Raw genomic sequence first — 27,175 nt, forward strand, 5'->3', positions numbered from 1 at the left:
GAACACACAGTATGAATTTCACAATTAAGGGAACTGGGCCATGAGAAAGCTGTAGCTGTAGGACATTCCAAAGGCTATTACATGTGCTTGCCATTTGTTGAAGAGAGTTCTTGCAGGGCAGCCGTGTAGGATAATGCAGGTGTGCCTGTGCAGAGGAAAGCATTGTCCTCTTTTTCAGACGTTTCTCAAAAAGGAACAAGGAGGAATGTTGCACTTGTATTTGGTAGGGTGCCATACATGCCCGAAGCTGAAAGAGAGGGCAAAAGCTTTAAACAACTTCATCTTACCAAGTGACCAGCCGTAGGCCAAATTTATTTTTAAAAAGCAGGGGAGGAGGGGGAAAAGGGTTATACTGAAGAAATTAACTCAGACTTAAATGTTTGGCCAGTGTTTGTAGTGGAACTGTTTTACTGATGGAAGGTGCACATTAATTTTCTTGGTGAAGTCCTGATGTGCTTCAGTGTGGTATTCAGCAAATTTGTTGTGTTTTTGTACAAGCTGTAGCATTGTAGCGTGAGAGTACTTTAAACAAAATAGTTTTTCATTCTTATTACATCTGTCCTGTCTCCTTCATGACAAACTGATGGTTTGAAACTTGTATGCCCTTTTCACTGCAGGTGCAAAGCAAACAGACTGCAAGATTGTTTGTTGCCAGCATCTTGTCATAGCAGGCCCCACTGCCTGCTTAATGGAAATGTTAAGTGGTTGAAACTAAACAGGTGTTGTGGGAAGAATATTGAGGAAATTTTCCCATCCTTCCCTGTTTGTATTAACCCTTCATAAGGGAAAAGCACATTAGCCTAAAACTGAAATGTGCTTGCATACACGTTATCTATATAAAACACAGCATTTGTGCTGTTAAATATGCTTCTTTGCACATCCATTTTTGTAGATCAGCTAGTCCTAGCTTTTAATTCCTAGCCCTTGCTTTTAAGGCATCTTTGAGATAAAAAAGAAAAATGAGGTAGGAGTTGGGAGTTCCAAAAAATCTTGGAATGTTCCTGTATTTCCACCTTGAAATGACTCCGTTTTGTGTTCTATTATCGAATTGCAGAATAGAGCCAACATGTACAAAAGTAAAACTTTGTGCTGCAGAAATGACAGAGTGAAGGTAAATTTCATCTGGGTTTGTGTTTGATAACAAAAATGCATATTGTGGAGAAAAAAAGAAAAGCTCTTTGTAGGGGTTAGTCTTTAAAATACTTTGTTTTCAATAGGATGATGACAACACTGTACCTTCTGCTCCTGATCCTCCAAGTCTTCTCTTGCGTGAGCGGGGCACAGGCTTCTGCTTTGATTCCAGGTAGATATTATCTTTTATTGGTCTTTAAGGGCATGGAGGAGTTTCTGTAAAACTGCTCAAGGGTGGGGGTGAAGGTGAAAAAGCTATGGAGCATTTTCAGTGAATGTTTGGTTTACAATTAACTGGCAGAGAATATGCCGTGAGACTGGGCAGGCTGTTCATGCTCTACCTTTGATGGAATTTGGACAATTTTTTAGTAGATGAATGAATAACTTTTGTTTTTTCCCCTCTCTTGCCAATCTAATTGTGAACCTAATTTTAGAGCTTTTATAAAGTGTTATGTTTGCTAAGAGCAAGCATTTATGAGCAGAGAGAGTGGTTTCCCATGAAACTGTTTGACCATTAAGGCATTCAATAGATTTGCGTTCAGTAGTAGCTGGAGTAAGGTCAAAATTATGTTGCTTTTTAAATGCCAGGTTGTTTTGGAATTTGTGTGTAAAACCACTCTGACTGTGCCGAGTGCTTTCAGCAAAAACATTTGAATGAACTGGATGATACTTGGATACAAATCCACTCAAATTTAAGTTGGTAGTAAAGTTCTGAATGTTGGTGGCAGCAGGATGCTGCTTTTAGTTTGCATTAACAGAATAAATAGAAATAATCTGTTCCCTTTTTTCTTTCTCTCTGCCTCCTCATGAAGTTTTGATGTGCAGAAGAAATGCCCTCTCTGCGATGTGATGTTTCCCCCAAACTACGACCAGAGCAAGTTTGAGGAGCACGTTGAAAGCCACTGGAAGGTTTGTCCCATGTGCAGCGAGCAGTTCCCGCCTGACTATGACCAGCAAGGCTTTGAGAGGCACGTCCAGACGCACTTTGATCAGAACGTATTAAATTTTGATTAAATACTTTGTTTTGCAGTGTAGCTTAAAGCCCCACCACTTTGACTAGTCCACCTCCGAAACAAAAGCAGTGCAACTTTCTGTAACAGTGCAAACTTCTGATTAAAAGCTCATGTACTCTAATGGGAGCCATGGCTGTAAGCTGCTATGGGGTTATCTTCTCTCTCTGCTTAACAATGTTCTAAGGAGACCCACAACCCCCCTTGTTGTGTATGTAGCTATTTATTCCCCTACTTAGTGGAACTTCTTCCCCTACTTAGTGGAATGCCTAAGGACACAGCAATCACTAGGCCTCAGGAAAAATGAGACCGACTTCATGGTGTTCTTCAGCTACATTTAGAAAAGATCACCCAAACACCTGTGGTTTCCCTTAACCTTGATAACTGAGGCACAATTAAAAATGTAATAAACAGGTGTTTCTCCTAGCAAATCCACATAGTTTTTCTCTGAGTAACACTTAAATTGGAAATTTACATTACTTACCCTATGAAAATATAGTTTTCTAGTACATTTCTGAGCTATAGATGCATGTACTGTGAGATTCCAGGCTTGCAACAAGAGGAGTGGTAAATACTTCAGTTTCATGTGTAGAATGTTTGCCTTAAGGGATTACATTAAATGAGGTATGTTATACTTTAAGGCAGTGGTTTTGAGTTGAAAGAAACTGCTGTGCTTAAATGCCTAAAAGTAATTGTTTAAAGAAGTCATTGCCATTATGTTGCAGTTTTATTCAGTAGAAAATATTGTTCCATTTTCACAACAGTGGATTGTGTTCCTTCTGGCTTTTAAAACCTTTTGCGTTTTAACTTCATGTATTTCTTTCCAATAAGTAAAAACACGTGTGTGTATATCTAAACATTTTATATTTACTTTAACTGTATTAAGTAAATTTGCTTCCCACTTGCTGTACAGTAGTCTTGTTACATTAAAAGCAGAATTACTGATGGAGTCAGTGGTCTGTTTTTCCTGCTGCTCATTTTAAAATTAAACAGAGTGTAGACTTAACTAAGGAGTAAATGATGACTCAGCATTGTATGACAAAGGGCTGCTCCTCACATCTGTTTTATGTTCTTTCTTTGAGAGGGAGACTCTAGGATTAAGGCTTAGAGTAGTTTCTGTTGACTGCAGTTGCTTCCTGAACATGTCCAATAGCCAGTTAATGCAGGAGTTAACTAAAAACTGCATGACGTGGATAAATTGCAGGGTCCTGGGCAGCAGCAACTCCTCAGTAACTCATGTGCTATTTGCAGTCTAAAGATTTTTGTAACTGGGATCTTCATATCAAGAGCTGGCTGAGGTAAAGCATGGATTTTTTTCTTACTGTAACTCAAAAGCAGATGAAAACAGTTCGAACAGGCTCAAAGAGTTTGATGATACCAAAGTAAAATAAACAAATGAAAGACTATACAGAGCCCAAGAACTTAACTCTAGGTTAGGAATGAGAAAAGAGCAGTCGTTTTAGGTCAGAGGCAGTTTATTTTAAATGTGATTTGATTTACATTTATAAGCAGCTTTCCTGACAGGAATTATTTAAGTTGCCTTCAGTTCTAAAACAAACCTCTGTCACTTTCAAACTTAAAGTACTTTGTCCCCAACAAAACATATGAAAATATAATTTAAAGCACACTTTTCACAGACACAGTACAATACATTCACTATACACAGTATAACAAAATAGTCCCATCTTTACCTGTTTAATAATACTGTCACAATGAATAGGTAAATAGAAACTGGAATTTCAGTTTTACAGTTGAAAGGAATTTACATGCAACAATGACGTTTTACAACTGTTTAGCTGTTGAACGAACTCACCCAGCCTGTAGTTCTTGCACTAGGAGCAGAGCCAAAACGTGTTTGTTGGCCAGATCTGTTGCCAAAGCTGCAGAAGGTGGGAAGTGGCCACTTGGGGCCTTGTGTGTACCAGTAACTCTCATGTCTGGATCATCCTTTAAACCCGGCTGTCACGGTCACCTCTCTGGCATCTGAGAGAGGATGTTTTGCTTCACTTTGGCTGTCCTAAACACTTACTCATTAGGATGATTCTTACATGTTTTAATGAGACTTACTCTGCTGGAGAAAAGGCAATTGTCATCCTTACAAAGTTTTCCTTTAAAGCTTTGGGAAAAAAATCTAGGAAAAGCTCATTCCTCCTTTATGTGAGCTTTCTTTTGCACTTAAAAGAACAGGAACCAAGCCAAGGCGATGACTGTGTTAACACTGTGAGTTCCTCCTGCAGCCTTGCCAGGCAAAGGAGTATTCAGGCTAGGGCTGGTAGAGGGTGCCCACCTCTGCTCCTGGCCAGCTGAACTCCAGGAATAGCACTTGTGAGAAGAATGCTCAAGGCAGGATGGCAAGCAACAAATGTTCAGGTATGGTCCAGACACGAAGCGCTCTCATGTTGGCTTTTAAGTCAGTCTCTGACCACCTGCTGCAAGAAGCACTTAATCTTCAATAAGGCTCAAATGTCATATTTCAACAAAATTAATTGTAAAGCTAAACAGACACTTCCAAATGGGATGCGGTGACCTACAATGAGAAGCAAAAAATGCACAACAGAAAATCTCAAAACACAATGAACGTGAGGGAGAGGCATTAGAACTCCCTTAGCACAACTAACGGACCTCCTTAAACCATGCGCTGAATTTCTCATTTTTATTTGCAACCGCAGCACATGCTCGTACAGTAGTTGCAAGAATTGGCAACACATAAAACATTAAATCTGTTGGCAATAGAGAACTACAAAGTGCTTCAAAACTTCATCTGAGATGAAGATAATTGTTTCTCACACACACATAAATTTGCACTTAAGTATTTCCAAGTGTCTTTCTAACAGATAGTTCAGGGGTAAATATTTAGTTGGACTGGGATATTGGTCCTCAAAAGTTTGATGGGCATGAACATAATATGACATCTTGTACAGTGAAAAAAACGTAATTGCTAACACTAAAGTGATTGTTTACTATTCGAACGGCAAGGTTTTCAGCGTTTCAAGAGGGAGGAAAAAAAAAGATTTGCAAGATAATATAAAATACAGCAAGCACACCTTTTTATGTATGTTATTTAAGTATGAAAATATTTTTAGCATATTATGTTAAACATTCTTTCTTATTTATATTTCCATTACCTAAAAGACTTGCTACTCCACTGATAACTCCGTTATGTAAGGCATGTTAACTATAGTTTGACGAGGGCAGTACTGTTTTGGTTTTGCACACACATTGACAGATGCATCGAAAGTCTTCATCACATTACAATCTTGAAAGGATGTCAGTGCCAAGCTCTCCTCCTCACGCTCTTGTCCCACACGTCAGTACAACTAAATAGGCAACGTCCCCCTAGTTCTTTTGTTTTTTGGAGAAAAATGTTCTGAAGAACCTATAGCTTTTATAGCACCTTATCTCAAAGTAATGAAAATGGGTAAGATGATAACATGTGCAAATGTACAAAATCATTAACTCTACAAAGATACGTCATTCCAAAATTACAGAAAATTTTAAAGCATGCATTTAATTTTTTTTAAAGGGTTGCTGAATGCTTCCCCTGAAAAAGGTGGCTGTTCTCAAAATCAGCAACTGCTGGTGAGGATTTCTTGGCACATTTGTGACCAGCATGTTATTGCTGCATCTTCCTGATGATCTCAGCAGACACGGGGGGATGGAAATTGATTGTGTGGTGCCGCAGGCCCTGAGCTGTCTTGTAACTCTTTCCACAGCGACATTTGAATGGTTTGCGTACGCGGATTTGTGTTCTGTGGCCGTTCTTGGCGTGGTACTTGATACCGTTCACATTCTGTTAGGGAGAAGGGAAAATGTCAGTGCTCAGGTGGGCTGACACGGGCTCTGCTTCCAGTTAAAACCTGAGAATGGGTCACTCACTGGATCACTGAGCAAAATCTATAAACTGCCCGGAGCTCCCTCTGGGTACTACACATGTGCTGGGCTTCCAAGGTACCAAGTGGGACAAGGACAATAATTTGTGGGGTTCTTAAAACTCACCTACCTGGCTGCTCCTGATTTTTATCTCCCAATATATATCACTTCCCAGAGAACACCATTTAATGGACTCACACATGGTTGCTCTTTGCGTCCTGACATCTTTTTCATATAGCCTGACAAATCTTATTCAGAGGTTCATTTACAAGCAAACAAAGAATTGGCATGAAGACTGGGGTCACACCTCTTTAAAGAGCTGAGACGCCCCCATGGTGGGTCTGTTCTGTTTTGTGTCATTGTTTCTAGATATGCCTTTAAGCTCCAGCAAATTCTGATCGTTTACACATTGCCTCCAAAGAAATAACTGCAGGCAATGCTTAACTCAAAAAAGTTACACAGGACATTTAAAAAAATAACCCAGAGAAGCAGTGTTCAAAATAGCTATTGTTAGGGAATAGTCCACAACTAAAAGTGGAGAGCTGATCCCCACTAGTGCAAAACACAGCAACACAACGTACACCCTGTTACACTGGCAAGGGCAGGAAACGGGCCACACTTCTGCCACGTCAACCAAAAACCTTACTAAGTAGTAATTCCCCTTCTTCCTTTTCACATATTTCTGGCAAAAGTGGAAGAAGCTGTTGTGATCTCAGCAGCTGCTGTGATCCTGTTCTGTGGAGTATACTGGAGCCTCTCATCTGCTCCCATTGAAAGAGCTTGGATTTTTGGATGAATTAGCAAATGCATACTGTCTTTCATTTGAGCTTCTCCTAGGATGAAACCAAAGAAGATAGCATTTGTGACAAGAAGAGAGAAGCTCTCCAAGGCTCTCCTGTGTTCTCTCTAAAGGTTCCAGATATGTATCTCAGTATTTTTTTTAAAGATAAAAAAACCAAAAGAGAGCCACACTGAAAAGCTAGAATCAGTGTGGATATGAAACAACCCACTAAATTAGGTCTTCGGGATTTTGTCTCTGCTGAACCACTGCCTGGTGTTACACATAACAGAAAGTCCCATTAGCTCTTTAAACAACAAGTTTTCTCAATGTGCAGCTTACAGTAAGTGGAAGCTCCAGGTTGGAACTCACAGAAAAACAGTCTCAAATATCCACCCTGGAAAAGAGGTGCAAGACAGCAAGCAACTGTTCTGCCTGCAGATTCATGCTCCTCTTCTCCAGAGCATCCAGGCAGTGAATCCTCACCTGAAGTTGCAAATCCATTCTCTGAATTGTCCTTTACACCCTGAAAAATGCTGGACAACCCCTGCACAACTGTCTCCAGAGATGTGGGAGCTGAGAATCCCCCATCTCCAACACCAACCAGACGCAGGAACACGAGCCATCAGGGCAGGGTTTGTGTGCAGGGCTCTCAGAGGAGGCAGAAAGCCGTAGCACCACAACTCCAAGAGCACATCAAAGCTACACATCAGCCTCAAGAGCAGTCAAGTGAATTCCCTGCAAGAAATCTGAGATCCTGGGGCAGCTTTTGGATCATCTCACACATAGTTTCAACCTGTAGCAACCCACAGGGCCATTGGGGTGAGGGGGCCAGGACTGTCACTGAGTGGAAGGAGGGCTTCATAAGGCATCTGTCACCATCTGTGTACCTTTAAGGACCTGTGCCTTCAAAAGAGGAAAAAATCTGGGGGTCACCTGCTTCACTTTTGCTACTGCAGCGGAATTTTTAAAACAAGCCTTATTACCTACAACAACATTATTTTCCTAACAAAATAATAGAGCTAGAGACCACTCAGGAGTACTGAATACAGAGAAGACTAATCAACACCTTCATAAATCCACATTTTAGCTCCTACAAGGTGGCATTTTGCAAAGCACATTAACTACTCAATATTCATAAGCTTCTGGACAGGGCTTCTAAATTTTGATGTGAATCCAAAGTTTGGTGAGGGTGAACTCCACAGAAGCAAGGATTATACCTGTGGGTTCCTTGGAATCACACAGACGATTTTCTAAAAATCAAATTTCAGGCATGAAAAATTAATCACAGGAAGAAAAGAAATCCATAAATGGAAAACTGTAAAGTAATTATAACTTGTTCTCTACCTCAATAAGCATAATTAGAGAAGAAAGCAAGCTTCAGAAATTAGTTCAAAGACTTGTATTTAAAGCTCTAGAAGTCAGTGCACTTCAGGTTTATTTAGATATTTCTGACTATCTGACACAAAATTTAAAGAAAAATATTTCTCCCAGGATCTGTTGCTTCTCAAGAAAATCTCTGCCATACAATATAGAGTACCAATACATGTTATAAGCAAACGATTTTTAAAAATAAAGTTCCTGAAGAACAATGAAATATTTATGACTATTTCCACTGCCTATGGGAAAGTGCCAGGAGACAGCAGCTGGGCAGGAGGCCAGCAGGGGCTTCTGATACACATCTGGGCTTGTGTATAAACATGTTCTCCTTACAGTTTCCATTGTCCGCCCCAGCCCGTTCCTTTGGAGTATTTGTTGTACTCATTCTTGTCTTATTTACCTTTCCATAATGACTTTTCAGTGCAGAGGCCATCTCTTATCCTTGAACATTGTTTGCAAAAAGGTGCCCCATCCTTATTGGGTCCTTTAAGCAGTACTGTAGTACAAATAAAATCTCTAAAAATACCATTCTACTTCTCCAACTTACGTCACCTAAGGCCAGACAAAAGAAAACTGTGTATATCCTCCTTTCCTCCTCGGTCCCTAAAGGAATGCATCCTTTCTCAGCCGTAAAGTGAGCCTGGCAATTACTGTATGTGCATGTCTGTGTTCCTGTTTGGAGCACTATAATTGTTTTACAGTCCTAACTGTGATTATCCAGTACCCACCAGAAAATCCCAGTGCTTTGATCACAGGACTCCCTACCCAGACTCCACAAATAATTCGTCAGACAAGCGGTTTAAGCAGAGGGAAGATAAAGAGGAAACAAGAAACACAGCTGACACAAAGCTAAAAGGAAGGAAACATAGATAAAAATGCAAAAAGAAAATATATAGGCTGAAAATAAAAAAAGAGGAAACAGAGCCCATGGAAAAGAGAAATGAGGTGAGGCAGAGTTGAAGGAAACGTGCTTTTCTATCAGGACTAAACAGAGGTGAGTCTCTTAGGAGAATACGGTACTTTTTATTTGCTGCTGTTCCCTGTCAGCCCCTCTAAGGGTCATTAATTTGTTCCCCTGCCCGGCTGGTCTACCATTAATGGTGTACAAGATATCCCTTATAGACAGTCCTCATGCATTTGAGATGAAGGTAGTGAGATAGCAGAAGCAGGCACAAACAGCTTGCTCATTTGGGCAATAAAAAGACAGAGGGCTGGCAGTCAAACAGAGAACAGACAGGATATAGCAAATTACAGGGTTCTCCTTCCAGCCTTTGCCATTAAGTGAATGCTTTCTGCAATGCATAGATGCCCTCTGGGCACACGACTTCTAACAATCACCACGGCTTGTTTGCTTCCTGAGCTAGGGATTTAGCTTTTTATACCATACCCTCTGTCTGGCATAGCTCCTACCACACGCAAGGAAAGTATTGATCTTCAATAGCGTGAGTTTATCTGCAAATTAATACTTCCAAGTAGTCCAAAAAAACATCTTTCCCTCTGCCCTGGTGATGGTGTTCAGTTTTTTCTGTAACTGGAGAATAATCACTACATAGCTCAGGATAATCTCAGCAAAAAGACTTGTGTGTCCCTAAGAAACAAGCACACTGCTTTCTTGTCCATGTTTTATGAAACAGTGTTGTCAGGGTTAAGTGGTCCGTACAGGAACCTGAGTCTTGTGGTTTGCTGCTGTGGGAGCTGCTGCAGCATCACTGAAACACATTTTTATCCACTACATGGTTTCATGCACAGGTTCTCCATTCTTGCCACAGCAGTTGTTGCCTCAGCTGCTACTGGCCTTCCTATATTTCTGTTTCACATTTCTCCTCTCTTTTAAGTCCCTTCTTATCAGTTATTTAATGGACAAGCCATAAAATATAACCAACCCTGCCATCATGGTTTTTCTTGGGTGTAGGGTCAGTGGTTGGATTTTCCAGCAGTTCATGCAAAAACTTTAGAAAACTACTTAGAGGAAGTGTGCCAACACACTACTTCTGTTCCCAAATGTCAGGGGTTAGAGAACACCATACTGAAGTGCAAGATGTTCAGCACAATTCCATCTGTCTCTGCACTGACTCCTGCAACATCTTGGCATGTTCTACATTGGCCAGCTCAAGGGTCCAGTTTAGAAATGCTTCACTCACATAAAAAGACAAAAAATTTCTCATGATGGAGATCAAGTAAAGAAGGGGGCAGGTTGGGGGCGTCAGGGAATTGTTTCCCAGGGTGTCGCACGATGGAATGCAAGCCCTGCATGTGGGGTCACTGACGGCTGTGCAGGTGTGTCATGGGAGCTCAGAGCCAGGACAGAATGATGCTGGAATTTCTGCAAGACTCTGCCTTCCCAAGGTGAATTCTGTCTTGCATGATGTTAACCACTACATTCCACACATCCTCTTTAGCAGAAAACGCACCCTGGGCATCGCCTCCCTAGGGAGGAGGCAGTATCTCTAGTAGTTAAGCAGAAGGAATTCTTTCTGGCACAGATGGATAGAAGCTTTTTTATTTCATGCTTCTGAAAGGGACCCAAAAGATTATTTTGCTTGTAGTACCTCCTGCATTCTGCAGTTAATTTGTCTAAATAATAAAAAGCTCGTTAAAATGTGTAAAGCAAAAAGGTTGCTATATGTAATCTCTCTTGACAGACAGACATCCCTCGTAAAATTGATAAACTTGGCTGTGCTTGAGAGGAAACTAGTGAATAAAATATTCTGCTAAAATATCACAAAAATAATTGTGAAAATCTAGTAAATGAGAAGAGTGCAAACTGATTTTAGAGGCTTTCCCCACCACCTACACCAGCAGGAAATGAGGTAGGTCTGCTTACCTTATATCTTTTTTTACATCCAGGAACAGGACAGGCAAAAGGTTTCTCATCCCCTCCATTCATGCACATTGAACTAAGGATAGCTTCAGAGCTGATAGCACTTTCTGTAGTCCAGGACTCATCACTGTCTGATTCTTCATAGTCTACTTCCTCTTCATCATATTCACTACCTAGAAAAGCAGGGTAGTCAGATAAAACAAGAATAAATAAGAGCACAGCAAGATAACCCATTCTGCATTTATTACATCAGCTACAATGACTTGTAATTTCCCCACTTTTGTCTCTTCTGGAAGACAGTTATTTTAAATTTTATAACCCTATCTTTCTTCTAGTTATTTATTCCTTCATAAAGACACCAGTGGTTCTTTTTCTAATAACCAAGACAGGTCTTACTAATATATCTTCACAAACTGTTAACTGCATGGCACAGAAAGTTCAAAGGACTGATTTTAAAATGCAGTTTCATTGCTTCTCAAACACCAGGATCCTTCCGTCTTTCCCAGTGCCCGAGCAGAAAATGCGCTCCCTCCCCTCCTCCAATTAAAGCTAATTTTAAGGCATTTCTTTATGCAATGCAATACTGAAGAGTGTAATTCTACAGATCATAAACAGTGTAAAATAATATGTTGACAAGTCCTAATGCATTTACTAGCCCTTTGGAATTAATAGGAATTATAGCACAACATTAATAAGAATTATATTGTAGCAATTATAGTTGTGAAATTCATTCCCTCAGGTGTGGGTATAAATTGCATTGTGTGACTGCCCTGAACAGACCGCATTATGTTCCAGATATGCTAAGACAGCCATCTGAGCAGCTGGTGCTGAGTTTATTTCTTATTTTTAATTGCAATAACTATTAATGAAATCCTCTGAAGAAGTTAAATGTGAAACAAGAGAAATTAGAAAAGCAGAATTCCAACTGTAAAAATACAGTTGAAGAAAGAAAAGCAGGGGAGGGAAGAGCCGCAGCTGATTAAAAAGAAAATATATGCACAGAGGGAGAGAGAGGGAAAGCGGAGGGAAACTTCTGTGGTGTCAGCAGGAGGTGGTGCTGTGTTTCCCCTCCCCTTTCTTCTTTCCCTTTCCCAGCTCTGCTCAATTTTATCCTTTCTGCTGAAAGACAATTTGGCTCCAAGTGCTGGAATAGGTCCCGCTATTAAAGACAGTTATGTGACACTTGCATGGCTCTTCCCTCATGTGCCCTTTCAGTGCACAGCTCCAAGCAGCTCCACCCACCGAGGAGCAAATGCAGACAGATGCCTCACGGCACTTTAAAACATTCTGAATTCACAGGGGAAACACCCACACTGCAAAGTACAGTGGGGGTTTTTAGGGGTGCTTCCTGCTGAAACTCCATACTTCTTTCCTCTTTGGACTCCCCCTTCCCCAGCATTCCCAGGCAGACTCAGCACTGAGTAACAACACCTGGTAGCTGCCGGCACCCGGGGGTCCTGAGCTTTGGTCAGGACAGATGTCAGGCTGTCCATGTTTCTTTCCCGTGGCTCCCATCTGTCCATCAGGATGGTGCACAGATGAGGAGAGAGGGATGGTTCCCCACCAGCGGCAGCCGTCGACATGAGCGCACGCACAGCCCCTGGAGCACATCTGGAAAACTCCGCCCTGCTGACTGCGGTTCCTCATCCCACTCCCAATGAGTGGGAGCCAAAGAAAGCATTATTGACCTCTTAAAATATTTCTGAACTCTAGGAACAGTTAACCTAAAATGAAGTTAAGAGTTGTTATAGTTTAATTAACTAATAAAAAAATGGAGGCAAAACCACAACTCTGCTTCTACGATTTCCTGCCCTTGATTGTATCTTGATGGAAAAAATTCCTCAAGCTGTTTCTTTCAAACCTTTTAGCTCAGTGGGGTTTTTTTAAAGCAAATGAAACAGAAAACCCTATTGTAAATACACGGGCACTCCTAGGATGACAAAACATACAATTCTAAACACTGATACCAACAATTTCAGCCTTTATAATCACATTTCCCCCTCCCCCCCCCCCCCCCCCCATGAGCCCCCTTAAGAGCTGGTGATGTCTGCCCAAATAGGATTTTGTCCTCCTGAAGGAAACAGCATTTGAAACTGTACAACATCTCTTAGGGACACCCTCCTTTTAGTTATGATAAGGTGTATGCTTTCATAAAGCAACAATCAGTGTTCTTTAAAACTTAATATGCAATACAATGTATAAAATAAGAGATACACAGAACAGTGGGGAGAGGCTACAGTCAGGACTATTATGTATTTCCTTAGGTTTTCCTAAAGACATTAAGGGGTGCCCTTTTAACTTTCCTAGTAATTTTTTACAGTAGGATACAATTCTGTGAAAATGTTTGCCTGTACTTCAGTCAAAGGGAGACTCAGTGAAAGAGAGAGACAGAAGAGAACAAACTGCATGCATAAGCATCTGTGAGATCACACCATCCTTAAGGTTTTCTTTTCACTGGCTTACCTGAACAAAAATACAAGATTTGGTCTAGTACACTCAAAAGAGTTCTTTAACCAGTATAAGCAAATGCTCCATTACCTTAATTTTTAAAATTCAGATGTCACTGCAGATTTTACAAATACGATGAGTTTTTTCATATGAAAGACCATATAAAAGTGTATTTCTTCTTGCACAAAACAGTAACACTAATGGTGCTGTATGACTTCATATGAAGCTGGAACTGCAGTCTATCACTGCTTTTATCTAACAGTGTCCTACTGAACTCAAATGTTTCTACTGTCTTAAAAAAAAAAAAAAAAAAAATAGAAATCCCAAAATGTATTTAAAAGCATCTTGCTAGAAGGAAAATGCAAAAAAATTTAGTGCCTTGAAAAAAATTCATTAGCAATAAAAATTCAACCTTGTAATAATTATGTTGTTTCAGTTGTTACAGAAAAACAACATTGATTCAGTAATGCTTTTAACTGATTCTGCCTCAGAATTTAATTTCCTCAGTTGTCAGTGTCTAAGAGCAGCAACCCATGCGGTGCCTCACTGACTGCCTGCAACACATCAGAGGGTGGGGGAAATAAAACAAGAGGAAAAACAAAAAGCACAACGCACAGGTTGGCGCTGCCATTATAAACAGCCCCTGGATGAGGTATTTTAATTAAGGGCTGAACGTGGTGGCTTTGGGAGGCTGTTCCCAGGCGGAGCAGGAGGCACTGGGCTCCGTGTCAGGTGTACAAACTGCAACCTGAGCCCGCTGCCCTGGCTCTTGGGCAGCGTTCCCAGGGACCAGCAGTGCGCCCAGGGGAAGTGCACAGCAGCGCACTTTGATCAAGACAGAGTTAGTTAATTGCTTGCCTTTTTTTTTTTTTAAGTTTGGTTGGTTATTATATCTGCAAATATTTACTTTTTAAAGGGGAAAAAGAAAAAAAAAGAGAAATTAAGCGCCTTTGCACCTAACCTATGGCCTGTTCCAGGGTATAACAACTGCGTGACTCGGGCAGTGTTTGCAACAACTCTTCGAGAGGTTCCAAGAGCTGCTGCACTGAGCTCTGCTTGGACATTGCCATGCTCATGGAAAACAGGATGCTCTGCTGGGGCACGCTGCCCTTGGGGCACTGAGCTGAGCCATTCCTGTGGCACGAGTGCCAATGGCTTTACCCTTCCTCCTCATGCTTGGAAGGAAGGCTGAATGTTGCCCCCACTGAAGAATATCAGAACTGGGCTTCAGAAGCCTGAACAGCAAAAAAACCTCCCCCAAATATCAACACACAGGTCTCTAAGACAAAGCATCTAAATATCTGACTGACAGAGAAGCACATGCTTTCAGCAAGGCACCGTACAAACATACAATATTATTACCACAACTAAATACTAGTTCCACCATAGCAAAAAACCTGCTCTCTTCCTCTCTCCTCTGGCAATGCTTTTCCTGAGGCTTCTTGCTAGCTCATTGCTCTTTAACATAATATCCAGTTTCATCATCTGGCTTTCATTCAGAGACTACTACACAGTTCTACCTTGGCCTAACCTAAACCACTGCTTTATTAACCACATAACTCAGTAACATCTTCTTAATACTGCACCCGCCCTCGCATGCAATATTCCCTCATCCTGGCCCACAAAACCATTTTCCCACTCCCCACTCTAGTGGTTTTGCCAAAAGACTCACTTCATCTGTGTTGCCCCCAGCAGATCAAAAAATGAAACCAAACAAAGAATGCTAGTTCAGCCTTTTTTTTATCCCCTTGCAATTTTCCATGCTGAGGCAATGCCACTACTCCTCAAAGGGGAGGTGGACTCCACTAGCCACAACTCACATAGTATGCCATACTGGAGCCAGAAATCACATAAAATTACTTCTTATGAGAAGCCACAAAACATACTAGGTCACAAAGAGTTCTAGAAGTTATTTCTCTTGTAATTTTCATACTGCATTTAAACAACCCATCACAAATAGGCAAGCTGTCTATGTCACAGTTAAAAGTAAAGACATGCACAAAAAGCAATTATGATTCCTGCCTTCAGGGTAAGAAGCCTTTGCAGCTTGACAAAAAGCAAAGCTGACCATAGACGTGGTCTACACCTCTGCTGTCAGTCAGTTTTCCTGTCAAAATGAGTGAGAATGTCACTTAATACTACAGCACAGATCTCACCTCTTCAGTGCCCGTCTACTACTTTTTTGTCTTCCACTGGATGAAGTCAGTAAATTCAAAGAGCTCAGAAATAGTTTGCAGAGAGCTAATTAATTTGACATCCTGGAACAGACAACAACCCAGCTACACTGCTGAAGATCTGGGGCCTTATCTTTTATATTTCTCGGGTTTATTCTGTAGTCACACCACTGTAGCAAAGATAAATTCTGCCTTTTGCATGAGTGAATTCATTCTATTGTGACATTTACAGAGGATTTTCCCCTGAACTTTAAATGAATCTTGGTTCTAGCAGGTGCACAGCATTTGTCATTACATCGCTTTTCAAATCTAAAGACTTCTCTGCTCTGCCTTTAAATATAAAAAAAGGACAAACCTGATTAAAACCAGCACAAGCTGTGTGTGCCGTTTTAATGAGTAGGATCTATCTTGACCTCTGATCAAGAACATTATGAGTTCTTCCTTTCTCCTCCCATGAAGAAAAACAAATTCAAAACATCCTTGCCAATTATTTTTGTGACCAGAAAACATACATTTAAGTATACAATGAATAACTATGAGCAAATAGCTTACTGCAATGGGAACCAACATTGCTAGTGTCACTGAAAGTTCATGGTAATTCCAAGGATTTCTCATAAAAATTCAGCTTCACACTTTGTCCCGTGCGGGACTTGCAGTTTGTATTTCAGAGAAACAGTTTTATGACAGCACTTCTTATGTTAAGAATTTTGTATTCCCATATACTGTAACAGTCTCCTTGATAAAAAAAAAAGTGAATTATTGATATTATGTGAATTTTGGGTTAACACTAAAGCACATTTATGGATTTGTCAGACTTCTTCCCTCTGTGCCCATGGATGCACACAGCAGGGACAATGTTCCTACAGCTTATACTCATTGCTGATCTAAAGACATATCAAGTAATTCAAAATGAAAAATTTTTCCTTCATATAAAAAACAGAAAATAAATGCTCAGGGCAACGAAATGCAAAGCAGTCAAATAAGAGCAGCCATTCAAGTCTTTAGTCTAAGAGCTGTAGCACAACTCTCTCAGCTGAGAGCTGGTACGGGTGGCACTGTGCACTGGCTCTGCAAACTCCAGCAACAAACATCAGACACTGGATCATCCAGACACACTAAGCCAGGGTCTTTGCTTGCTTGCTTGTTTTAGTGGGTGGGGAGAGGGGACTCAAGAGGACAGAAAGTGTTTTTCAGCCTTTGTAAAAGTCCGTTCAGATGAATTTCTTGTATTTTCAAAAATACTTTTACCATTCATGTCCACAAAGATGATGTAGATACAGCTGAAGAAAACCCAGAGAGGCTTAACAGAGCACTGTGCAGTGCTACAGACACTGGCATTTTAGATAGCAAATGTCAATCCAGCATTTGGATTAAGCACCAAAATACAACGAGCACTAGGTTCACCTCAGTGAAGGCCAGAGCAATTCTCCAGCATGTGGGTATGATGAGCACATGCAGTTAAGTTTTTGCTCTTCTCCCAGTAAATATTTCTGATCCTCATTTCTGAGTGAGGAGAGGCAATTCTGTTCTCAAAGCCAACTGCATGCTCGGAACTTTGCTGTCACTGGTGGGAGCTGATCGAGATGGTTATGGTTTGTCAAATGGGCACTTGCCAAGGCTGGCAGAGGTCTCCATTCCTCTTCATGGTCACAACAGAGCCATGAAAATAGCAACTATGACTTCCTACTGCCTTGGCCTTGCTCCAAGTGAAGTGGGGGCTCAGGGTTGTCCTGCTGGCTGCTGCCAGCCCTGCACAGAGCGTCCTGTGGCTGCTGCTGCCAGCATCCTCCTCTTTCCCATGACACTAGTCACAGCAGGATTTGGCCAGAACAATGTCTTCTGGAGAAACCACCCTTCCTTTTCTCTTTTCCAATCCTCTCCTAGCTCAGATCAAGCACTAAATAACGAGCTGTTAGGATGTATTACTGCCCAGAAGAGCTAATTTTCTATTGTCTCTGGCTGAAGCAAGGCTCTGCTAATGAATATGCACCAAGAGAATTTCAAAAATGCACCTCATGTAATGATGTGAACATGGATTCAAATACAAAGAACAGTATGTTTTTTATCATTAGGGCACAAGGCACTTGAAACCACTAGAGAAAATAAGTTGGGCAAAAAACCCCGCACAAAAAACTTTTCTGTGTTTGCATCATTTGAAGAGTAGCTTTCAGACCACACTTTCAGACCTCCACGGCTATACCAAAGGAGGGAACATTTAAGCTTCTGAGGTTATGGATAGGTGTTTCTGGACATCCTCTCCCCTCTCTCCCAGTCAAACGGCAGCTGCAACTTGCACAGTCACAGAGACAGTCTGAAAAGATCCTTCCCACAGCTATTTTGGAGGGTGGTACTTCAAACAGGATGAACCCACACATAGTTAAACATCCAGCACCCTGGTGTTTTCAATGACACAGTAGATAGGTCAATTTGAACATTTCATACCAATTGCAGTTTTCGTTTCAGCGCTCTCAGTATATGCTCATGCTGAATTTTAAGTGACTGAGAATGTATCTCATTACAAAGTTTGGATTCTGTTTGGAAAGCATACAAACACTCCCTTCAGGTAAAACATAAATCTGAATACATTGTATTTTGGTATAGAGTTATTTTGGCTGTGCTAACCTATATGGGAAATCGCCCTAAAATGTTGGAGGTTATGCTAAAATAATAAAGGTACAAAAGAAACATAAAGTTTTATATTTAAAGTGTTATTAGTGTCACATTAGTGCAATATATTCTTTTTTGCTGTCAGCAAAATGGAGAACTATTTACACATGAGATCTGCTCTCTGTTTTGGGCTACTAGAGAAACACACTCAGGTTAAAAAAAAGGTAGTCCTCCAGTGCCAATAGTGGGGTTGGTGGAGCAGCTGGATTCTATCTGGCTTTAGGAGCAACTGTGTGCCATTTTCTTTCTTGATATATCTGTATCTTGATACTAGTATAGCAAAGAACAGTCTTTAAAACTAAAGTGCTGTAAATCCTAATCCAAAGTTTATAAATCTGCTTGCACACCTATATAAGCAGATATGCTATCACTTATTGAATGCATAAATGCTAATAAAACATACATGTAATAAGATAAATTAAAAAAAAAAAAAAGAGAATTCCCCACTTTCAATTACTTGTGGAACAGCAACTAATCACAAAAACATGCATGTAAAGAACTGATTCTGGAAAAAAACAGTCAACTGATACCACGGCATGTGTTTTGTAGAGCAGGGCTTTCTGAGAACGCTGCAGAGGTGCTAAAGCAAATTGTTATAATGTCACTGCACAATGTGCTGTTGAGGTTTTATGGTCACACTGCGCCAATAGTCTCGGGAAGTTATTTTGCATTCTTATATAAACTTTTCCCCCCCAATCCTGTTTTCCACAGAAAAGGGCTTTCAATAATGTACAATCATGTGTTTATATATAGTACAGGAAAAACACGATAAACCCAAGAACACAATCTCTACTTTAAACATATTTTAAAACTAGATTTCTACAACTTCATGCAAACAAGAATAAGCTGTTAAACACTCACCAAAAAAGAACATAACCTTCCTGTAATTAAACGGCAGTGTTTTACATGGCACTTTTAAAAATCATGAAAATAAAAAAAAGTAAATAAATAAATCAGTCCAGCAGACCCCTCCCAATTTGAGGCTTAACCTGCAAAGTAACGTAACAGTAATAAAACCTATGCCAGCTGGAATCCTTTCTTTTTCTGGCTTTGCCATGAGAAGCAAGAGCAGGTATGTTTGAAGAAAAACAAAGTAGGACATTTTCCACCTTTAGTCACAGGATGTTAATTGAACTCTGGCAAATGTTTAAAGATATTCTCAAAATGTTCAAAAAAGAATTAAAACCAGTTGGGGCTGAGAAAAAGAAACAATCCATCCTTCCTCCCCTCCCTTCTCTCCCCTCAAACATCTGTTCCAAACTTGTACTCCAAAAACCACAGTGAAGAACACTCATAATTAATGTTATTTTGGCTTTTTAGTTGCTAGGCCTGCATTCCAAGGTTAGAAATACAAAAATACAAGTTCAGGGCACTATTACTGTACTTAAGGACTCTCCTGATGCATACAACAAAAGAGCAGTTTTTCTTTTCTCTTCTTTACCTCATTTTATAAAGAAAGAGAAGAAAAAATAGAAACAGTACCAGGAAGCAGTTCCATGCTGAAGATAAAGGATTACAATAAAAAGTGCCTACATAAATGAACTACTTTATGAAGCTATGAAAATACATTTGAGACATGTTTTATACATGCTTTACAGCTGTACAAAAGCTATCCAGCCACTTACAATGCAGGTCATAAAACTGCTAATGCACACAGAGTCCCTCCCCAGCCCTGCTGCCGCGCCTTCGCCTTCACCAGCGTGCAAATCCTGCACGGATGCACCGAGCTACCAGCAGGATCCCCCCAAGGCATTGCTATCACTGTGCAGGTATAGCCTGCACTGCACAGGGAGTGCTGCTGGCTCCAGCAGGATGTGGCTAGGCAGGGATTTCCAAGATGCTCCTGGGTCCCCTTAGTGTGAACGGGCTGCAGCACGCATGCCAGTCCTGGCTCAGCGCGTGCAGGACCAGGGTGCAGAGGAGCTGCAGAGGTGCAAGACAACTCAGTGCTTTTTCAGCAGCTTTGGGCTGAAGAAATTTCATGTTTATGAGGCCCAAGAGGGATACAAACCCCTGAACAGCAACAATGGCAGATTCTCCACTCCAATGCACTGGAGGGCCAGGAGGATTTAATCTGCATGAATATACACTGACCATTTCTCTCTACCTGCTTTTGAAGCTCTGACCATCTAGATTTAAGAAACATCATCAGCATGATTTGAGAGCTAACCCTAAGACTCAGAATTACCAGTAAGAGCTAAAATGGCTACCAACTACTGAGAAAGAATCAAGACTTTTGTCATTTTAACTACACAAAAAAATCTACTGGAAAAATCTGTTAAGTTTTTTATTAATTCTACTTTCTGTTTCTCAGAAAGAAATTAACTCAAGCATAAGAACACATTTAGTGGGGAGTCATGTCTCCTCTCATTTTTAAAGACAAAGATTCTGATAAAATAAAATGTTTACTGTGCCTGTTATGCTGTCACAAACCTCTCTTTGAGGCTATCATTGTTTCAATCAGGTCTACAACATGTATGTTAGCAGGTGAGAGTTGTTTCAGGTGACATATCAGTGGGCTGAAATCACATTACTTTTCAAATTGCTATTTTCCATTGCTCCTTGGCTTCTTGTATCCTTTGACGTTAGAGGCAGAAGTGCTCAGAAATTGTTGTGAATGGCACTGTCTGACTATATATGGAAAAACCTTTCAAAAGGGAGACTATGCTAGCAAGGACAAAGCACCAACCATCTTCAGAAAGAATTAGGATGGTATCTTCCACCTGCCAGACCACAAGCACTAAAAAGACAAGAAGATCTTGTGGTTTTTAGGGGTCAGCAAATGTTTCATGGTTTTTAGTTCACTTGGAAATACACAAATCAAGAAAGAACTCAGTTTTTCCTAAAATGTTACATAATTTTGAGGATCTTGTACTGGCTAACATCAACTCATGATACATCAGTTTCAGTGAAATAAACCTCTCTGGGTTATAAGTCACTGAGGGTGAAGTGGTATGTTAGTCCTTGCTTTTTATTTCCTCTGATTTGCTTTGGCCATAATGCAAGGAAAACTCAAATGTTTGCTTAAGTTTCATCATCTTCAGCACACTGATGTGCTGCTTAAATGAGTCTGTTTTTGGTTTTTTTTCTGCTAAACCATAATACTGCTGTCAGTGGGCAGACATACAGCACTGGTGGACACAGTAATTTTTTCAGTCCTTGATGTACTACAGTGGTACAGATAAATCCCATTTAATTTTGCAGGGTAACATACATTATATGGAGATGTGTAAGTATATATGTGCATGTATACACACACACACAGACACACACAATTTCAATAAACACCTAAAAGCTCTATGTGACCACTACTGTTTCTAACTTGGAAGAGAACATTTGTGTTTTCAGTGAAGAATTTTCAAGATAATTAGCAGATTACTTACAGAGCTAAATAGTAAATAAATAAATAAATAAATAAAAATCCTTCCACCAATTGGCCCTTGCAGTATAAACACACAAACATGAATGCCACCATTGTTACCCAGAACTGCTGAAGTAACTTCTTGAGTGTCACACTATTCCTATGTTAAACCAGCTATGCCACAAGCTGTGGAAGGCAGACACAAAGTGCTTTCTACAAATTCCATATTTTTTAAAACATCTGGAGGAAGATCTATGTGTGTACCCAGAAAGTTCTCCGTGTGATGGGTGTGCTTGTACACAAAACTCCCTATCCCATCACAAATTAACACAGAGATAATCTTTACTTTTAAGCTTACTGTACATTTTTTGTTCTTGACCCTGTTAAAAATGGTTTGCCAGGGTAGACTACTACGATGGGGATTATAAAACAGTTTCTGTGCTTGGAAGTACTTTAAATCTGCAAGCCATGTTTCTATTGCTGCTTTGTAGCTCAAACCCCAAAACTAGTGATGATTTTATGAGTTGCTGTAGTCTAGACAACTCGGTTACTTTTCAATTAAATTGTTCCTTAGGGAGACTACTGTGAAAATTCCCCTACAATTAATTACAGGTATGTGCAATTAAAATACAATTCTACAGCACAGTAGCTTTACAATTGCTGGTGCAATTTATGTTTGTATCAAACAAGAATGCTCTGAAGGGGCTGGGAAGACAAAGTACAACACACAGGAGATTACATATAATACATAATAAAGCTACCTGCAATGAATGAGATGAAATAAAAGGTAGTGTTAAATTTTTGTGTGCCTTCTCCTCTGGTAAGATTCAGAATTCTACTAGAAAACACAAAATCAGACACCTGAACTAACCTTCCCAGAGCACATTTTTATAGCAAACTGGGCTCAACACATTTTTACTACCAAGTTGAAGAGCAAATCAGAAATTTAACAGAATTATATTTAAATTATATTTAAAAACCCATAAAGCAAGAAAATGAAGAAAAACAGAAAATGTGGGAGAGGAACTGTGATAAAAAAAGTCAGCATGTATTTCCTTCACAGCAAAGCCCCATTTCCCCCATTGGTTATTTTCATACTACTTTCCTCTACATACACTTAAAAATGTCCTTTTGACTTTAAAATAATTTTAAATGGTTAGAAGCATCACTTTCAAATAATATAATTTCATGAATATAGTATAGGCCTTTCTGTACTTAAGTTATAAGTTAGTTTAGGATAGAGTTAGACAAAGGACTAAGCAGGTGAGGTTATCAGAGCACATGTCTTTATGCAAGCCATAGGAAAGATTAGTTCCAGGAGAATCTCCTCCTGTAAGGCAAACAGGGCTGAGGTTTGCAAGTCCTTATGACTCTGGTTTTACCAGAAGATAAAAAAAAGGCACCAGGGCCTCCTTTGTAAGAGACACAGCCATCAAAGTGGGCCAGCTCCCATCCTTCCACCTTTTAGGGTTCAGCCAAACTGCAGAGCAGGTACCCAGGTAATCACACAGCTGGAGGTGAAAAAATGTGCAGGTTGGACCAAGTTAATGTCTTGGTCTTCAGGATAATTTCAAGCTGTTTGATTTGGAGCTACAAGTTAGTCCAAGACCTGACAGCGCTGTTGCTCTGCCTACAATATGGAATAATCTCTGCTCTGCAGATCCTCCAAGCCTACGTCTCAGTATGTTCTGGGAATGCAATTCTTTTAGTTTGGTTGAGTCACTGAGTAACCAGGTTAATACACAGTCTTGTCTCTCTAAGGAAGCCAGACAATCACCTGACAGCTGATGACTGCAAGGAAAGAAAAAAAAAAAATCAATTTCTAAAGCACTTAGCCAAGCACGGTGATGAACACTTTAACATTTTTCACTTCAGGTTACTTGAAGAAAGAGCTAAATATGTTAAAGTTTACAGCCTGGCTCCCTAAAATTGGAATGTGACATTTAGCTCTGAAAAATCATCTTTTAGCTGTGGGAACAAATCCCACCTGTTCCAAGAAAACCCCTATAGGAAACAATTGCACTTTTACTAACTACTTTTCATTGTTATTAGAAACCTTCCTTTATAGCTTTATTCCTCAAAGTAGAAACTGGAAACTACTACAGATTTCTCTTACTATTCATGCTTAATCATGACCTCAGTCAAAAGCTCGTGTTAAAATCTCATACAATATCTAAGCACACACATATACTGTAGTTAAGTCATACATCGATCAACTGCTTTGCACAATGTCATTCATTATTTTTTTTTATTATATTTTACAAGAACAAACATAAGGCTCTGTTAGAATAGGTGCTTGCCTCAGACTGCTAAATGCTGGGCAATTATACATACAATTAGTGTGCAGGATTAATATATGGCCCCAAACCTGCAATTAGATGGAACCACTTTGGCTCAAATAAACAAAGTTCTCTTCTGTCATCTACACAGAAATGTGACAACCCAGCAACAGTGAAGCACCTCAGAAGGAAATTTTGTCAGGGACCACAATTCAGTTTCCATAAAATATTTTAACATAGATTTTGCCATACCTTGCAGGTCTGAAATATCAAATGTATTCAAACATTCGTTTTGTTGAAGAACTGAATTTGGTCTTCATTTTATGAAGTATGGCTACTTATTTGCCAAAGTGTTTATCCAAGAATGAGTCAATTTATCTAATTTTTAATAAAAACATAGCATAAAAGTTCTTCAGTCTCTGAACAGGCAAATAAACAAGTAGAAAGTTCTGAACAAGTAATGAGATGGTTCCTCAGACATCTGAAAGTCTCTTTTTTTCAAGCTGCAACAGAGCTTGGTTGATTTGTGTTTCACTTTGCTGGACACCCCATAAGTCAAACACACAAAAATGTACCACTCTCAGCCCACTTCTCAGCAACAATTTAATACAAGAGACCAAGGATTTTATTTAGTATTTCTACATTTCATTATTTTTCCAATTACTTCTGCATACATCTAAAGTAGCCTACATCTAGGCTACTTTAACATAAAGTGTAATAATTAAATTTAAGCATTTACAGTATGCTAACACAGGCGAAGGATTTTTGAAGTGAGTGGCTAAAGCTGGGTTTTTGTGACTGCATAAATTCTTGAGCTTGCAACACTGCAAGTGGTGAATACTCCACTGCAGTCTGACAAAGCACTTGTTATGTGCTCCAAGTAAGGCAGCATTTAATTCCTTAGTACTGGGTGCTAAGCATTAATCATGTGCTGGAAGCGCACGTGACCTGAATTTGTAGTGTGATTTTCAAAACGCCATCAATGTGTACTTGTTTCCACTCGTTTGTCCTCCCAAGTCTAATTTCAAGCTCCCTTAAGATCTAATCAAGGAATATTTTGCAGTGCACTTCACTTAAAAAAATAAACCCACCACAAAAGAGTAGTATCTCTCTAGCTGTAGCAATATTGAGTAAATCTTCCTTGCCCAAAGAGAAAGCTGTTGCAGATTATCAACTGCATAGCAGATTTAATGGTTCGTAGTCTACTCTGATTCAATCTAACATGGAGTTCAGAAATGCCACCTGCTGACAGCAGCCAACCAGATTCTGCTATAAATAGCAGTTCTGCAACAAATTCAGCTCAATTCAGCTATGTATTAATAGCATATCCATCAACACAAATAGTTTTGAGCACCTAGCTCCTCCTCCTGTAAGTCTCCAATTAATTTGTGGGGGGAACACCCCCGTTATTTTACATTTCTGCTGTTCACTCTAAACTCACAAAGTGGTTCAGCTGAGCAGATCTCGTTTTCTTGCTGGATTCTGTTTAATGTGCTGCTCCAGCACTCTGTGCAACAGCTGTCTGTGCCATATGATTACTTCATTGTTGAAAGCCTGACATATGGAAACTCTACAGAAACGTTAGCTGCTTTGATACCTATGAAGAGGAATGAGCTTTTACATTACAACAATGCATTTTTTCAACAACTTAAAGTAAAAAAAATTAAACACACATTTAGAATCTAAACCAGTTTCCAGCATATGCCTGTTAATCCATTTCAATGCCCAATTCCAAAGGCTGGTTACTATTGTGGGTTTGGTTGCTATTACTAGCAAACAATGGGTGGTTTTCTTTCAGCTTTTGCATTCTTGGAAAAGAAAGGGGAACAGATTCAAGGGGAGGCCCGTGGGATTCCTTCATGAGTTATCCATGAAGGCAAACGCTATACAGCAAAATTACAGGAATGGTATCTCATGTCACTGAGATAACAAACAGTACATGAGATAACCAGTTTTATTGGGAAAAGTCACTAACTGCCACACAGTGTTTTGCCTCTCAAAACCAAAGCTTCCACAACAGACAGCTCCTTAATGGACCAGAAGAAAAGTGCATCCTTATGGATCGATTTCTGAGTCCCAGCTGCCTTTGGCAGGTAGAGAAAGGAGCTCCTTTGTTGTAACACGCAGACTTTCCTCCCCTATAAATTAGTCACCCATAGAGGGAACAATGGTGCTCTAAATTATTTCATCAGCAGCATGAACACTTGTTAACACAGAAGGAAGCTGTCACTTTTTGGTCACTGTTTTGCCAGTAGTAGCATTTGAATCCTGAACAAAATCCATCTGAATCAGAGAAGGTACTAATAGTCTGAATTTTTAGGATCTATTAATTTTATTGAGTAAAAATTTATATGTACCGTTCAGAAAATATTCAGTCTAAGAAGACGTTCCCTAATGATGTAAATAGGAAATGGTTCTCTTTAATTTAGTTACCTAAACCTGAATCAAACACAAATATATTTAAATGTATACTGCAAACAGTTCAGAATGCACTCACTCTAAGTATAAAAAGTATTTTTAATTACACCAGGCTCTGAAAATAAGACACTAGGGCAAGACTGATTTTTTTTTCTCTTGATTGAAAATTAATTGAATTTCACTTTCTGTTACAGAATGACATGCTATATTAAGTCATGTTTCACCACTACTATGATTTATTAGACAAAAATTGGCCCATTTCACACAGTGTGCTCTGACTGAAAAAGTGCAGCTTTAGGACTACTGACAAAGCTACAAAGCAATCTTGATTTCAGTTTTAGCATATGCTCTGTATATCTACAAAACTGCTCATTTATTATAAGTCTACTAAAGCATCATTCAGATAGTATCCTCAATGGTAAATGTAGCAACAATTTGACAGACTCAGTCACATTTTTTCAAGTCTCATAACATTACTTTGCTGAATTTTTAGGCATATTTGATTAAAGCATCACTGTTTAGATCTTAGATTTCTTAAAGGTTAAGGCAAATCCTACAAAGTATTTTTTTTACTCCAGATTAAAATGATTTATTACTTTCAAGATGTACCAGAGAGGAAAAAAAAAATTGAAAAGTTAGGTATTTTCTGTGGGTAGAAAATGGGGTCACATTCATAAATAGTGAGACTGGTCTGGTGAAAATTTCAAGGAAGCTTGACATATTTATGAAAGGTAAAAACTTTCAAATGCAATCAATCAAAAATGACTGAACAAATGACTCCCCAGAAAGGCATTTATCCTAATTAAAAAGACAAACCAATAGTTAGTCACCTACTCAA

General features: G+C 39.7%; 2 protein-coding genes across 6 annotated transcripts in view; one reads left to right on the forward strand and one right to left on the reverse strand.

Annotated features, from left to right (window-relative positions):
* Nucleotides 1-3,090, forward strand: part of TAX1BP1 (Tax1 binding protein 1) — a 54,554-nt gene extending 51,464 nt beyond the window's left edge. For all 5 annotated transcript variants that reach the window (XM_062508522.1, XM_062508499.1, XM_062508513.1 and 2 more), the window contains 2 exons: nt 1,218-1,303; nt 1,944-3,090. In XM_062508522.1, the coding sequence (XP_062364506.1) occupies nt 1,218-1,303; nt 1,944-2,145 (288 nt within the window). In that variant the 3' untranslated portion in view covers nt 2,146-3,090. The remainder of the gene's footprint in view (nt 1-1,217; nt 1,304-1,943) is intronic.
* Nucleotides 3,091-5,754: 2,664 nt separating this feature from the next.
* JAZF1 (JAZF zinc finger 1) overlaps nt 5,755-27,175 on the reverse strand; it is a 181,496-nt gene continuing 160,075 nt past the window's right edge. The window contains exons 4-5 of the mRNA XM_062495981.1: nt 10,994-11,163; nt 5,755-5,931 (exon numbers count right to left, since the gene is read on the reverse strand). Of these exons, the coding sequence (XP_062351965.1) occupies nt 5,755-5,931; nt 10,994-11,163 (347 nt within the window). The remainder of the gene's footprint in view (nt 5,932-10,993; nt 11,164-27,175) is intronic.

Source organism: Cinclus cinclus, chromosome 1 (genome assembly GCF_963662255.1).
Source record: "Cinclus cinclus chromosome 1, bCinCin1.1, whole genome shotgun sequence".
Taxonomy (NCBI): domain Eukaryota; kingdom Metazoa; phylum Chordata; class Aves; order Passeriformes; family Cinclidae; genus Cinclus; species Cinclus cinclus.